Source organism: Squalius cephalus (assembly GCF_949319135.1).
Source record: "Squalius cephalus genome assembly, chromosome: 15".
Classification (NCBI taxonomy): domain Eukaryota; kingdom Metazoa; phylum Chordata; class Actinopteri; order Cypriniformes; family Leuciscidae; genus Squalius; species Squalius cephalus.
Window position 1 is genome coordinate 2,693,935 of NC_137136.1, and position 17,171 is coordinate 2,711,105.

The following is a 17,171-nucleotide window of genomic DNA, read 5'->3' on the forward strand; positions in this document are numbered from 1 at the left end:
TCCATACTAAATAGCCTGGAAAGTCCTTCCCTCTCTGTGCCACAAACTCTTGTTGGCAGACACACACTTCTGAGCAAACTTGGCGCAGGAGCACAACCTTTCGAACATTCCCGAGCACGCTTGTGCTAAGAAACGTCTCCGGAGCGCAGGATGTGTCACGGTTTGTTGCTCGGTGATCCTGCAGTGCTGTCAGACTTAATGGTCCTATCACATTCACACTGGCAAAAAATAATTCAAATGATAATTATCTGAAAATTGCATCAGTAATTGAATTCCAGCAGGCATACCAGAGGTAGGTGGGTCAGTAACGTGATGCACATTTTTGTGTCTGGACCTACTGAGTTATTCAAAAATACAAATGCAATTCATTCAGACGATGACTTGAATACTCCTTCTCCTCTTAATTAAAATTCATTTAGACATTTTTTTGTGGGGCTTAAAGTAAAAAAAAAAAAAAAAATGTCTGGGTCTTATAACTGTCCGGAGATTGTAAAAAAAAAAAAAAAAGTCTAATTAAAAAGCTGAAAATTTAATCCTTTAAAAATAATTGCATTTGTATTTTTTTATATAATATAATATAATATGATATAATATAATATAATATAATATAATATAATAATACAAGAAAATAAAATACAATATTTTTAGTAAAGCAATTTCAAAATATTATTTCAAAACCTTTATTCGCAAACTCTGGTGAATAAAAAAAAACAGGAAAACAGGAAGTGACATCATAGAGAAGTCAGTATGTTCTTAAATATGTCAGCCTTTTTGCCTTTTTTAATAAATCGGATGGACGGATATAGATAGACAGTTAGATAGATAGATAGATAGATAGATAGATAGATAGATAGATAGATAGATAGATAGATAGATAGATAGATAAATAGATAGATAGATAGATAGATAGATAGATAGATAGATAGATAGATTAGATTAGATTGATAGTCAGTCAGATAGATAGATAGATAGATAGATAGATAGATAGATAGTCAGATAGATAGATAGTCAGATAGATAGACAGACAGACAGATAGATAGATAGATAGATAGATAGATAGATAGATAGATAGATAGATAGATAGATAGATAGATAGATAGATAGATAGATAGATAGATTAGATTAGATTAGATTGATAGTCAGTCAGATAGATAGATAGATAGATAGATTGATAGTCAGATAGATAGATAGATAGATAGATAGATAGATAGATAGATAGATAGATAGATAGATAGATAGATAGATACCCAGCCAACACACCCATGTGGGGCCCAAACGGGCTGCAAATGGGCTGATATCCGGGGCCCACCTGGGCTACCCAACTGGGAACCCAGCTAATTTTGGCCACGGTTTCCGTGGTGGTCCCACATGTGTTAGCCCAGATAGGTTGATGATGGGCTCTTGATGGGCTCCATATCGGGCCCATATGGGTAACCTAGGTAGCACCCATTTAGGGCCTACAGGAGTCTGCACACATGGGTTGATGATGGGCTCTTGATGGGCTCCATATCGGGCCCATATGGGTAACCTAGGTAGCACCCATTTAGGGCCTACAGGAGTCTGCACACATGGGTTGATGATGGGCTCTTGATGGGCTCCATATCGGGCCCACATGGGTAACCTAGGTAGCACCCATTTAGGGCCTACAGGAGTCTGCACACATGGGTTGATGATGGGCTCTTGATGGGCTCCATATCGGGCCCATATGGGTAACCTAGGTAGCACCCATTTAGGGCCTACAGGAGTCTGCACACATGGGTTGATGATGGGCTCTTGATGGGCTCCATATCGGGCCCATGTGGGTAACCTAGGTAGCACCCATTTAGGGCATACAGGAGTCTGCCCAGATGGGTTGATGATGGGCTCTTGATGGGCTCCATATCTGGCCCATATGGGTAACCTAGGTAGCACCCATTTAGGGCCTACAGGAGTCTGCACACATGGGTTGATGATGGGCTCTTGATGGGCTCCATATCTGGCCCATATGGGTAACCTAGGTAGCACCCATTTAGGGCCTACAGGAGTCTGCACACATGGGTTGATGATGGGCTCTTGATGGGCTCCATATCGGGCCCATGTGGGTAACCTAGGTAGCACCCATTTAGGGCATACAGGAGTCTGCCCAGATGGGTTGATGATGGGCTCTTGATGGGCTCCATATATGGCCCATATGGGTAACCTAGGTAGCACCCATTTAGGGCCTACAGGAATCTGCCCAGATGGGTTGATGATGGGACCCAGATAGGTCTTATCTAGGGCTCTTATGGGCCACAACGGGTATATATATGGGCTACCATATTTGTCTGTTTGGGTTACCTTATTTTACAGTAAACCCCTAAATACAATCATTACATGTAATCCACTAAACTATACTAAAATGTTAAAGGTATTCAATGAACAGAAACCAGTAGTTCACTTTTAAAGTTACTTTATTAAGCAAGTACAAGTATCACAAAACAAGAAAAGAAAAAAGTAATATATATATATATATATATATATATATATATATATATATATGCACACGTTATATATGCATATCTGAAAAATTAACCATTTCACAAACAAAACAATAACCGTGCAGCTTCTCACTCCTCTGTTGTCGCTCTCCCAACGGCCCTTTGAAAAGAGAAAATAAATCAGTCAACCATTATGCCACTTTTTTAATTCCTTTTCACAGTTCAATCAGATGTGTCAGGTTAGCCTTTTGGTGCCCCACATCAAGTGTATCTAGATAAGGGGTTTGCAAACCTGTCCTGGAACACCCCCTGCACTGCACATATTGGAAGCATAAAATGTACATTTTGACCAACTTTTACCACTTTGAAGTAATTTCTAAAAAATAATTAGTGTTGAAGATCATTAAACCGTTATGCTGCCTCATAAGTCTGTCTGAAATCAGAATGGTTACTGCTCAAATAAATAAAAACTAAACTAAATCGGTTTTGTGAGGCACCTTAGTGTGTAAACGCTGCCTGCTAAGTCGTTGCCTGATAGGGCAGCGAGGCAATGAGTCAGCTGCCTAAGTTTTCAGATGCAGACTTTGTACGTTTCCCTCATCTAATATACCGGATTCATCACATTAGCTCATTTATAGAAACTGCAAGATCTGAAGTGGGTGTGCAGTACTGAGGGTTCCCAGGACAAGTTAGAAAACCAAATATTTGCCCATCATTCATCCAACTCAAATATTGCTTATCACTTGACATGTAAGTAGTAGCAACTTTACAAAGTCTACTCGCTCTAATGTTATGTTACAGAACATATTTCTCCTGTTTTACAACATTTGCACTGGCTCTTAGTTCAATTTTAAAAACTAAACAAGTTGGCTCCTTTATATCTTCTTCATATACACTTCCTCCACTACATCCTAAGATCGGCTTCTGCACTTACACTTGTTCTTCCACGCACTCGGACAACTTCCATGGGGTCACAAGCTTTTGGTTGTGCTGCTCCTGATGCCATCACTTCCTCTTCACTTCTTGCCTGCTGTCTGTACTATCCTGTATAAATAAAAGCAAGAAAAACTCAATACAAAATAAGTCATGTACAAGATTTTCACTTTACAGTTCAATTAGTCGGGTAGAAAACAAAGTATACAACACTATCCATTCTAAAACACATTTTATGTATTCACACAAGCAATTCTTCAGAGCCCCAACATGGAATTGTAAAAAAATTAATATTACTCCCATGTGTCAGTTACGATTACTATAATGATAAGGTCATGATTTCATCTTTAAAACAGATGAAGAAATCAACAAATTGTGGTGTTGAGCTGAGAGGGTTGTGGTCTGTTGCTCTTTGAATTAGGCCTATATCTTTCAATGCAGGTTTATATTGTTTCAACAATTTGCCTGACCCCTGGGGGCTCCGTATATTTCTGATAATATTTGTGGAGAAACATTACACTGTTTTAATTCAGAATCCTAACCATACATTGTAGGCTACTAATTAAAAGTAATTTATTAAATCAAGTAAAATAAAAAATAACACAAAAGGCCAATGAATCTGTACCAGAAGTGATAGTGCAATGTAGCAGCTAAAGAATAATCCTCCACCAAATTGCCAGTAATCAGCTGGTCCTTGGCGAATCTGAAGAGGGGGAAAGAAGAAATTATTCAATGAAAAGTCCTTAAAAAGCAGTATTTTCTTATATCATTCCTTCAAACAATCTTAAATTTAAAAAAAAAAACGTTTGCCATTATAACATTCACACTACATGAACTGAGTAATGTCAAGGGCTGGGTAAAAAATATTGATTTCTCGATTTTATTTGATTCTCATTTTTACGAAACAATATCAATTCTTAAATCCCAAGAATTGATTAGTCAACCTGTTTTCAGTTGATGAATGAATGGAACATTGTAGCGTGCATCCCATCCAATAAATCCAGCCCTAGTAATGTCATCTTTGAGACTGTTAGTTGTTACATGATGATTAAAAATGTAAACATAAACTTTAAGCATGGCAATCCCATCAGAAATGTGTATCATTGCAAGGGAAGCACACACAAAAACAAAAAAAACAAAAAAAAATGTAAACAAATATATTTCCAATACTGTTATCAGTGTTTGAAGAGGTTATGTAAACATACTTCTAACGAATAAATGACTGTTTTATCACTTTACTCATTCCAACGCTTTTTTACCTCTCATGCGTTTTTAAACTAACGTTAGCTGACATTAAACACACAACGTTACCAACAACAAAACACAGCAATGTAAGATGGTACTAAATTACATTGAAATACGTGCTTATATTGCTACAGCAGTACAAAAACACACACAGAGATAACTTATTGAACGTATAAGGTTGCATTAAGCCTATGACTGTTAACGTTTCTCATGTCCATAAACGTTAACGTTAATTTAACTGACTGCTATAAGGACTGAAAAATGTTTTCTTACCTGATATCGCCAGTATTTTTACAGACCACGTACGAACCCTTCCTCTGTTCACATTCCAGCTTTTGTTCTTCATTGATATCAACTTAAATTCGCTCAAAATTTAAGAATTCAACAGGCAGATATAAAATAATCCAGGTCTGACCGAGTAGGCTAATCAATGCAAGCAGCAGCTCAGCTGCTGCTCAGTGCGCGCCTATTTTAAATTTGAAAATACGTCCGTTACTCTCGGTCGGTGACTGAGCCGCGCAGAGCCGCGCACATTCTCATTGGACAGTTTCCTGGAAGACAGACAGATTAACCAATCATGCTCAAAGTAAAACGGCGAAACAACCAATAACAATAGTTTAATAACAGTTAACATAGCGGTGTATTGAGTTTTATTTGCAGTCTGTATTATTATTTAATTAATTAGTCAAATGACATGACAGTGTATGAATACAAATGTAATAATGCAATGTAAACGGTTAGGCAAGCAGACAAAATTGTAAATTCAAACAAAATCACATAAGGCAAAAGGTTTGAAACTTTTATTGTTAATAATGATAATTATATTTTAACATATACTGAAGAGCTGTTATATCAAAAAAATTATGAAATGCTAATTAATTGTCACAATAATGTTGAAAGGCAGATATTTCTGCTGTATGTTGTTTCAACGTACAGATCTTGTAAAAATGTCAACGCTGATTTAGAAGTGTTTTAAATCTTTTACTTTTTTCTTTTCTTGTTTTGTGATACTTGTATTTGCTTAATAAAGTAACTTTAAAAGTGAACTACTGGTTTCTGTTCATTGAATACCTTTAACATTTTAGTATAGTTTAGTGGATTACATGTAATGATTGTATTTAGGGGTTTACTGTAAAATAAGGTAACCCAAACAGACAAATATGGTAGCCCATATATATACCCGTTGTGGCCCATAAGAGCCCTAGATAAGACCTATATGGGTCCCATCATCAACCCATGTGGGCAGATTCCTGTAGGCCCTAAATGGGTGCTACCTAGGTTACCCACATGGGCCCGATATGGAGCCCATCAAGAGCCCATCATCAACCCATCTGGGCAGACTCCTGTAGGCCCTAAATGGGTGCTACCTAGGTTACCCACATGGGCCCGATATGGAGCCCATCAAGAGCCCATCATCAACCCATCTGGGCAGACTCCTGTAGGCCCTAAATGGGTGCTACCTAGGTTACCCACATGGGCCCGATATGGAGCCCATCAAGAGCCCATCATCAACCCATCTGGGCTAACACATGTGGGGCCACCACGGAAACCGCGGCCAAAATTAGCTGGGTTCCCAGTTGGGTAGCCCATGTGGGCCCCGGATATCAGCCCATTTGCAGCCCGTTTGGGCCCCACATGGGTGTGTTAGCTGGGGCAAGCTCTGTCCAGATTGTCCTCTGGTGTCTGCGGATGAATCCACGTTGAGCTGGGAAACGTGATGTAAATGTTTGCGCGTGAATCCGTGGCCAACAAAACCAAAATTAGCTGGGTTCCCAGTTGGGTAGCCCAGGTGAGCCCCGGATATCAGCCCATTTGCAGCCCGTTTGGGCCCCACATGTGTTGGCTGGGGATCTTGTAAAAATGTCAACGTTGATTTAGAATGGTTTATGTTAATCTTTTTCAACAACAAACTGACATTATTTCAACCATATTTCAACGTTGAAGGTCGGTCATGTGCTGGCTGGGTATGTAGCCTACTCATTTCCCATTAGTGAACTGACTAGGTCTCACATAGGGAGCCCATCTGGGTTTGCCCATGTTGGACCTACTTAGTTGACCCAAGTGGGCCCCAGATAAGAAGCCCCTTTTGAGCCCATGTCCATCTGTACCCCTGTAGCCCATTTGTAACCCATATGGGCCCCAGATAAGAAGCCCATTTTGAGCCCATGTCCATCTGTACCCCTGTAGCCCATTTGTAACCCATATGGGCCCCAGATAAGAAGCCCCTTTTGATCCCATGTCCATCTGTACCCCTGTAGCCCATTTGTAACCCATATGGGCCCCAGATAAGAAGCCCCTTTTGATCCCATGTCCATCTGTACCCCTGTAGCCCATTTGTAACCCATATGGGCCCCAGATAAGAAGCCCCTTTTGAGCCCATGTCCACTCTGTACCCCTGTAGCCCATTTGTAACCCATATGGGCCCCAGATAAGAAGCCCATTTTGAGCCCATGCCCACTCTGTACCCCTGTCGCCCATTTGTAACCCATATGGGCCCCACATAAACGTGTTGGCTGGGTAGATAGATAGATAGTCAGATAGATAGATAGATAGATAGATGAAATATGGAATATAAGATTCCTGAAAAACCTCCTCATGCATTTTTAAACGATTTCTCAGTTTTAATGAACCAACACATTATTATTTGCCATTGACCCAGTTATCAACTTCTTATTCCCTCCTGGCTTGAAGTGAAAACATTTTTCAGCATAAAAGACATGCACTGCCCTTCGTCAAGGAAAACAACAACAACCCGGCATTATGAACAAGTAATCTTCTAAAATGTTTAACAGTGCTTTGAGAAGATTTGAGAAAGGCACCGCAGGGCGATTACAGTAAAGTGCTCAAATAATGAACTGATGAATGTGGACTAGTGACCTTTCACCTGAAGCTGACCTGTGTCTCGCTCAAGCATCTGGTCACTCGTAGCAACTCTATGAGCTCTACAGGTATGCTACACACACACACACACACACACACACACACACACACACACACACACACACACACACACACACTGAGCAAGTCTGATTCCTGTTGCTGAGCAAAAACATTCACTATTGGTCAGACCTTGAAGCCACCTGAGCAGAAACACTAGTGTTAACAGCACCATTCTTTATAGAGACGCTCTATAAAAATGAAAACAATCCATTTACTAAGCTCTCAGTCATTTTTAAAAGGACGCTTCATCTTATACAGTAACTAAAAACAGAAAAATAAATGGGGATATTATACTGTTCGCTAATCATTATTGCAAATAAAGTCTGACAGCTTGATCAGGTTTATTTTATGATAATGACTGGCTGACTGTAAATTATGGCTACTTGTGTACATACAGTGGTGGTCAGAATTAATGGCACATGTATATGTATGCATGATAATGGTAAATATTATCAAAAATTGCTGTAAAAAATAAATTGCTGCATTGTTTATCCTTTTGATCTTTCATTCAAATAATTCGCAGAAATCTAACCTTTCATTGAAGTAAAATAATTGAAAGTGGGGGTAAATCATTATAAAATAAAGGTTTTTCTCCAAAACACGCTGGCCATAATTATTGGCTCCCTGTTATTAAATACTTTTTGCAACCTCCTTTTGCCAAGATAACAGATCTGAGTTTTCTTCTATAATGCCTGATGAGTTTGGAGAACAACTGACCAGAGATCAGAGACCATTCCTCCATACAGAATCTCTCCAGATCCTTCAGATTCCCCGATCCATGTTGGCGCTTCTCCTCTTCAGTTCACCCCACTCCTCTATAGTGTTCAGTTTAGGGGACTGGGACGGTCATGGCAGAAGCTTCATTTTGTGCTCAGTTACCCATTTTTGTGTTGATTTTGATGTTTGTTTTGGACCGTTGTCCTGATGGAAGATCCAACCACGGCCCATTAGAAGATCCTGCGCATGCGTCGCGACTGAGTGCTTTGTTGTGTTTGGAGCTCCGTCGAATTAATTCAGAAACCTTGTTTTTCTTCTTTACACTCTTTTACAAACGAACTTTTTCATTTTTTATAGCGTGTGAACATATCTGGAATACTATTCTCCTTAAAAAACAATCGGATTGCTCTGATATCGCTACATATATCCAACCTTTCGAACTTCCGCTACTAGCCTTAGCCCGCTAGCATTACACGCGTGGTCGCGCCTATCGATCGACTTATTTACACCCGTATCACTGAAAGCTATAATTCGCCATTATAGCACATCTGCTATAATGGCGAATATAACGGATGTGTGTCTAACGTTACCTTTGAGTGCAGGTGAGGACACCTTCGAGCTGCATTCTGTGCAGTTAGAGCTGGAATCCGTGGAGAAGCAGATCCGCGACCTACTAGAGAGACAGGCCGAGCTACGAGATCGACGTTTCGCGCTTGAAACATCACGCGCCGATGCTCACAGGTCAGTGGTTAGTAACCTTTTGACTCCGACCTCGTCTACTCCATGTGTTTCTCTGCCCAGGATGCGATCATCCCTGGTTTCATTCACTCCGGCACCGACACAACAACATGGACCCTGGGTGATTCCACAGCGGAAGACGCGGGCCAGGACCAGAGCTAGGACCTCTCCGCCCCTCCCGGCCTTCGAGATCTCCACCCGGAACCGCTTCTCCCCTCTACGCGAGACGGAATGCGACGCTGTGATCATCGGCAGTTCCATCGTCCGGCATGTCCGTGCTACCATAGGTAAAGGTAAGGTTCGCACTCACTGCTTTCCTGGTGCTCGTGTTCTCGATGTCGCTGCACAGGTTCCCGGGATTCTGAACGGTGACGAGCCCGTCGGAGCTGTCGTGCTGCACGCGGGAACGAACGACATCAGGCTACGGCAGTCGGAGGTTCTGAAGAAGGACTACAGGAGCCTGATCGAGACGGTACGCAGTACATCGCCTGAAACAACGATCATCGTGTCTGGACCGCTTCCCACCTACCGACTAGGACACGAAAGGTTCAGTAGATTATTTGCTCTAAATGAATGGTTAATGTCATGGTGTAATGAACAGAGACTGCTCTTTGTAAATAATTGGAATCTTTTCTGGGAGCGACCTAGGCTCTTCCGTGCTGATGGCCTTCACCCCAGCAGAATCGGAGCGGCTCTTCTGTCGGACAACATCTCCAAGACGCTACACACCATATGACTAGTAAGTCAAAGTCCAAATCACACTCTTTGCTGTCCAAACTTAATTGATATAAGTACCAATGTAGAACATCATATTGAAACTGTGTCTATTCCTCGTTTAGTGAGATCAAATAATAAATCTACTGCAGGATCTAAGAAAAATCTAATTGTGATTAAACCAGAAAATCTCAATATTAGTGAACAAAAACAATTTATAAAGCTAGGTCTTTTAAACATCAGATCGCTTACGCCTAAGGCGGTTATTGTAAATGAAATGGTCACAGATAATAGTTTCGATGTACTTTGCCTTACTGAAACCTGGCTTAAACCAAATGATTATTTCGGTCTTAATGAGTCTACTCCTCCTGGATACTGTTACAAGCATGAGCCCCGTCTGATTGGTCGTGGCGGTGGTGTTGCTATAATCTATAAAGATATTCTTACTGTTACTCAGAAAACAGGTCACAGGTTTAATTCATTTGAAGTACTTGTGCTAAATGTTACTCTCTTAGATGTAAGAAAGAAATCCATATTATCTCTAGCCTTGGCTACTGTATATAGACCGCCAGGGCCTTACGCTGATTTCCTAAAAGAGTTTGCAGACTTTCTCTCAGATCTTTTGGTCAATGTCGATAAAGCATTAATTGTTGGAGATTTTAACATACACGTAGATAATTCAAATGATGCTTTAGGGGCTGCGTTTACAGATTTATTAAACTCCTTTGGGGTCAAGCAAAACGTAACTGGTCCCACTCATCGTCTTAATCATACGCTAGATTTAATTAAATCACATGGAACCGATCCAACCGATATAGATATTATACCGCAAAGTGATGAAGTCACTGACCATTACATGGTCACTTGCATACTACGTACCGCTGAAATTTGTCATGTTGCGCCGCGTTATCGACCAGGCAGAACAATCCTTCCAACAACTATAGATCATTTCTCAAATAGCTTACCTGATCTATCTCAGCTGCTCAGTGAACCCAAACAAACAGATGAACTAGAGGAAATGACTAGCACTATGAGCACCATTTTCTCTAGTACATTAGACATCGTTGCACCAATTAGATTAAAAAAGGTTAGAGAGAAAACTAAAGCACCATGGTACAACAGTGTTACGCATGTTCTAAAGAGAGAAACTCGTAATTTAGAGCGTAAATGGAAACAAACTAATTTAGAGGTCTTTAGAATCGCATGGAAAGACAGTATGTCACGTTATAAAAAGGCCCTAAAAGCAGCCAGGGCTGAGCATCTCCGCAAACTAATAGAAAACAACCAAAATAATCCTAGGTTTTTATTTAACACCGTCGCTAGACTAACAAATAAACAGACGTTACCGGAGCAAAATATTCCGTTACAGTGTAGTAGTAATGATTTTATGAATTTCTTCACTGAGAAAATAGAAAGCATCAGAAACACAATTGTAAATGTACAATCTTTAATGATGTCTTATGATTCAGCCTCAATTATCACCCCGCAAGAACAATTACAGTGCTTTGCAACTATAGGACAGGAAGAGTTAAATAAACTTATCATTGCATCTAAACCAACAACGTGTTTATTAGATCCAATACCAACTAAACTACTGAAACAAGTGTTACCTGTAGTGGAAGAGCCTCTTCTCAATATTATTAACTCGTCTTTATCCTTAGGTCATGTTCCAAGAATATTCAAGTTGGCAGTTATAAAACCTCTTATTAAGAAACCACAATTAGATCATAATAACCTAGCAAATTACAGACCCATTTCAAATCTTCCATTTATGTCTAAAATACTAGAAAAAGTTGTGTCCGCTCAACTGTGCTCTTTCTTGCAAGAAAATGATATCTATGAAAAGTTTCAGTCTGGATTCAGGCCGCACCATAGCACAGAAACTGCGCTCGTTAAAATCACAAATGATTTACTTTTAGCTTCTGACCAAGGCTGTATCTCAATACTAGTTTTACTTGATCTTAGTGCTGCGTTCGATACTATAGATCACACAATACTCTTAGACCGACTACAAAACTACACTGGTGTTCAGGGACAGGCATTAAGCTGGTTCAGATCATACTTATCAGACCGTTACCATTTTGTCTGCGTAAATGGGGAAAAATCGAAGATAACGTCAGTAAACTACGGTGTACCGCAAGGATCTGTGTTAGGCCCTCTGCTATTCTCAATATATATGCTGCCACTTGGTAATATTATAAGAAAACATGGAATTAATTTCCACTGTTATGCTGATGACACTCAATTATATATTTCATCACGACCAGATGAAAACGCTAAATTATCTAAATTAACAGAGTGTGTTAAAGATATAAAATACTGGATGACATGTAATTTTCTGCTATTAAATTCAGATAAAACGGAGGTATTACTTATTAGTCCAAAAAACTGCCCACAAAACCTCTTACAATACAACTTTAATTTAGAAGGGTGTCCTGTTACTTTATCCTCTACAGTAAAAGACCTGGGTATTATATTAGACCGCAACTTGTCTTTTGAAAATCATATTTCATATGTTACAAGAACAGCCTTTTTCCACCTTAGAAACATTGCTAAGCTACGTAACATGCTATCTGTTTCTGATGCAGAAAAGTTAGTTCATGCATTCATGACATCGAGACTAGATTACTGTAATGCTTTATTAGCTGGTTGTCCTGCATCCTCAATAAACAAGCTACAGTTAGTCCAAAATGCCGCCGCTAGAGTTCTTACTAGATCAAGAAAATACGATCATATAACACCAATTCTGTCGTCTCTACATTGGTTACCTATAAAGTTCCGTATCAATTACAAAGTATTGCTACTGACCTATAAAGCCCTAAATGGTTTAGCTCCCATGTATTTAACGGAACTTCTATCGCCCTACAATCCATCGCGCTCTTTAAGATCACTAAATTCGAGGCTTCTGGTCATTCCTAGGATATCTAAGTCCACTAAAGGAGGGAGAGCGTTTTCACATTTAGCTCCAAAACTCTGGAATGGCCTTCCTGATATTGTTCGAGGCTCAGACTCGCTGTCCCAGTTTAAAACTAGATTAAAGACGCATCTCTTCAGCCAGGCATTCACATAATACTTACATTTTATACTACAGTTGAATCAGATTGAATGCATTAATATTGCGAACAGCAGCTACGCTAATTATTTCCCATATGCTTTTCTGTTGTTATCTCGGGACGCTAGTCCCGAGGTAAATACAGATCGTCAGCTCCAGTTTGTATCCAGCCTCTCATGGAAACTACAGATTCTCCAACACCCGTGCAGAGACGACTCGGCGCCTGTGAAGAGACGACTCGACGCTGGCTATGTTTATGCCCTAAATCAATACATGATTAACTAACTGTATTTCTCAATGTACATTTCTGAAATGCACTTTCTGTAAAGCTGCTTTGAAACAATATGTATTGTGAAAAGCGCTATACAAATAAATTTGAATTGAATTGAATTGAATTTCTAGCAGAAGGCTTCAGGTTTTGATTTTTTATCTGTTAGTATTTGCTAGAATCCATAATACCATGAATCTGAACAAGATGTCCAGGACCTCCAGCAAAAAAATAGACCCACAACATATAAGATCCAGCAGTGTATACCAAACACATCTGGTGTGTTTGCTGCCAAAAAGCTCTTTTTTAGTTTCATCTGACCATAGAATCCGGTCCCTTTTGAAGATCCAGTCGTGTCTGACCACTGAATATGCTGGAGTTTGTTTTTGGAGGAGCGAGGAAGATTTTTCTTGAAACTCTCCCAAACAACATGTGGGGATGTAGGGGTTGTTTCATAATTTTTTTACCTTTTTCATTTTTTTTCATTTCATTTATTAAGATCCCCATTAGCGCCTGAAATCTCAGTTGCTATTCTTCCTGGGGTCTCCTCTTCATTACATCACAAATTTACATAATTCATCATTTTGTACATTATTCACACACACACACACACACACACACACACACACACTCACTCCCATCCACAAACTGGACATCATCTACGTTGCAACACATTCTCATACCTAAGGCGTCACTTTTTGTCACTTTCAACCATGCTTCAATATCTGACGCTCAAAGCACCCTTTAGCGTCCATATGTGACGCTTCGGTTATGGGTAGGTTTAGGCGTCATGTAACTGACGCTTTCGGAAGCGTCAATATCCGACGCACAAAGCACCCTTAGCGTCAATATGAGACGCTTCGGTTGGGTAGGTTTAGGTCTGTGGTAGGGTTATGCGTCTCATATGGACGCTAAAGGGTGCTTTGAGCGTCAGATATTGAAGCATGGTTGAAAGTGACGCCTTGGGTATGAGATAAACAAACAAACACTCTTTGGAGAGTCTTTGGCCACTCAAACTTTCATCCTCACCATCCATTAAGACAATATAGACACACGTCCTCTTCCTGGCAGATTCATAACATCTTTAGTTGATTATAACTTCTTAATTATTGCCCTGATGGTCAAAATGGGGATTTTCAATTCTTTAGATATTTTCTTACAGCCACTTTCTATTTTGTGATGGTCAATAATCTTTTGCTGCGCATCAGAACTATATTCTGTGGTTTTACTCATTGTGATTGATGATTCAGGGGATTTGGCCTTTGTGTTTCCTCATAAATAAACTCCTGTGAAACACGAAGTCATAGCTGGACAATTTCATGTTCCTAGTCACCCTGGTGTGCTAAATAAAGGTAAATATTAATGGGAATATACTTCAGAGATATTTTATACTCGTAAAAAATTCTAGGGGTGCCAATCATTATGGCCAGCGTGTTTTGGAGAAAAATATTTATTTCATAATGTGATTTCCCCCCACTTTCAGTTCTTTTACTTCAATGAAAGATAAACAATGCAGATTAATTTTTTTACAGCCATTTTTGATCATATTTACCAGGGGTGCCATTAATTCTGACCACCACTGAATATGGACATGAAATATTGAGTAGGAATTATTTCATTATGTTAGAAGAAAGAAGGAAAATCGCTTGTCTGGGTGAATTACCCAATCAGAATCAAGGAATCCAGAGAGACATGCTGTAAGACATACATTATACGCAGTACAAATGATTTGATAAAGGTGTAACTTTTATGAACTTTTAGTGTTATTTTAATACTATTCAGATCTGATTATAATTTTTATTCATATTTTTAATTAGTTATTACTATATTGTCCATTTTCATTATCTTTAAAGTTTTAGTAATTTTGTTGTTGCGATGCGCGAATCGAGTTACTCCTCCCACTTCTGCTAGTTTTACTGAGATATCTTATCCTGTACAAATTGGCCATTACTATTACAGACGTCCTGTGGGGAAATTACATTACTCCATCTACCCTTGTAAAGTTAATGCCGTCCGAATATGGCTTAACAGTATCCATTTTGTTTACATCTGCTTTTCCGCTTCCGATCTGCTGCGTGAGATCACGAGAGGCACTTCCTCTGGCACGACAATCTTCATAACATTTTGTAGTGTGATGCGCCGCAATTAGTGTGTGCATGCTTAATATTTGAGTGTAGGAAATCTGCAAAGATTCTCCTTAAGTGAAAGTGAATTTCACAATCGGGTGGGATTTTAAAACTCCTGTAGTGTGAGACAGTCATTAGTAATAGCATTACATGCATTGAAGTTTGTTGACCATGTTGAAGTAACAAACAAACCTCATTAATTAGTAAAGGAGCTGATATTTTTCTGCATGCATGGAACATCTAAATTGCAACTTTTCTCCAGCCTCCAGTTTTTTTGGAGTCTTTAAAATCACAGCTGCATATTCTCAGGGATGATTTGAAAAGGACAGCTACCGGACAGCCTTCTCTAGATACATATGAAGTCTGAGCCGGAGCAATATCACAGGTGTGCCGTGCTGTTGCGATGCTTCTGCTCTTGGAGGAGTTTTGTTGGCGTGAGAAAATTTGAACAGAAAAAATGACAATGATAAACCAAAGCAGGTCGCAGAGACTATAAAAGTAGGGCCTTCGGAAAATCTTGAGACATATCGAAAACCGTGATTGCATTTGAAAAGGTCTCGGGCTGTCACAAGGAACTTTGAATGGATGAGGGACGCTGGGGTTCAGATAGCAATCTTGCCATGGAAATTATACCGCATCTGCTCTGCTGAAATCTTTCTCTCTCTGACCATCAAACACAAACACAAAGCGCAAACTCGTTTGAATGCACAACAAAACAGAAGATTCTAATCAATGCTAATCACTAGAAATGAATGCAAACTATGAAACGCTGTCATTTAACACCAGCATGCATATTAAATGAAACTATGAACCATTATTGTGTGATAAATGCATCATATCAGGACATAAATTATTCAAAGCCGTGGCAAGATTCATAAGACCTCTGCACCGTTTCACAACTGATTTCACTGACAGATGCCAAATGTGTGTGTACTGGCAGAACATTTTTCACGCGCAGTAAAGCTCAAAGCACGTTACACTTATAAGCAGTTAAATTAGAGGTCAAATTGTATATTAAAGCATGTGATCAAAAGGCCCACACAAACATATCTCTTGAAAAGAGTTGAGCATATATTGTATATGCAGGACCGTTCCCCCGCAATACTCATATTTGTGGCCTATCGTCATCCTTAAAAGAATTAAAGGTGAGTAAATAATGGCATTTTTCATTTTTGAGTGAGCTATCCCTTTAAAGGCTCAATTCCAGCTCAGTATCATACAGAGTTCACCATATTGATATTCAAATGCTGTTGCGACGTCCCTTCACTTGAGTCAGGACGGCTATCAATCTACAGATGACAGTCAACACCCTGTTAGAGCACAGTCTCCAGAGTCACTGACCTTGTGAGCGTACGTGTGAATATTCCCGCCAAATTACCATCAACGGCGCGAGGAAGTCAAAGCCACAACCACAGGCCTCATCATGTCCATCTGATATTATAGAACATTACATCAGTTCAGCAGCACTTCAGCCGGGTCAATGCTGTAATGCTGTTCGAACTGCATAAATATGAATATGCATATAGAAATAAATCAGTCAGTCATTGCTCAGCGATTGAAAGTTAACAGACAAACCAACTGATGCAACCAAACACAGAATTATTCAGATCCACTTTGTTGTTGTGGTGTTTTCCCTCCAAAACGATGTCACTTGGAGGATGATGTCACGACAGAACTGGCTTTTGTTAGCCAAAGTTTTTTTGCACAGGATGGAAAGTGATATTAGTTATAAGCCTAAACTTATAAACTGTTTTTTCTAAAAAAAAAAAAAAAAAAAAAAAAATGATTAGAAATTCCAAGACAATATTTCTAAGAATTTTTTTTTTTTTTTTTTTTTTTTTTAATAAATGCTTTTCTTTATATTCATCAGTGAATCTTGAAAAAAGTATCAAGGGTTCCAAAAAATATTAAGCAGTACAACTGTTTCCAACATTAATAATAAATCAGAATAATTTCTGAAGGATCATGTGACACTGAAGACT

The 17,171-nt window shown here is 39.4% G+C and overlaps 1 protein-coding gene and 1 long non-coding RNA gene across 2 annotated transcripts in view; one reads left to right on the forward strand and one right to left on the reverse strand.

Moving 5' to 3' along the window:
* Nucleotides 1-13,169, forward strand: part of LOC307172232 (uncharacterized protein) — a 381,392-nt gene extending 368,223 nt beyond the window's left edge. Inside the window, exons 2-3 of the mRNA XM_079894410.1 lie at nt 9,093-9,768; nt 12,924-13,169. Coding sequence (XP_079750536.1) covers nt 9,094-9,765 — 672 coding nt within the window. The 5' untranslated portion in view covers nt 9,093 and the 3' untranslated portion in view covers nt 9,766-9,768; nt 12,924-13,169. The remainder of the gene's footprint in view (nt 1-9,092; nt 9,769-12,923) is intronic.
* LOC307172238 lies at nt 2,530-4,077 on the reverse strand. The gene is made up of 3 exons (XR_013823687.1): nt 4,015-4,077; nt 3,391-3,500; nt 2,530-2,616 (listed from the first exon to the last, which is right to left on the reverse strand). It is a non-coding gene; the product is annotated as an uncharacterized lncRNA (long non-coding RNA).
* Nucleotides 13,170-17,171: the final 4,002 nt, after the last annotated feature.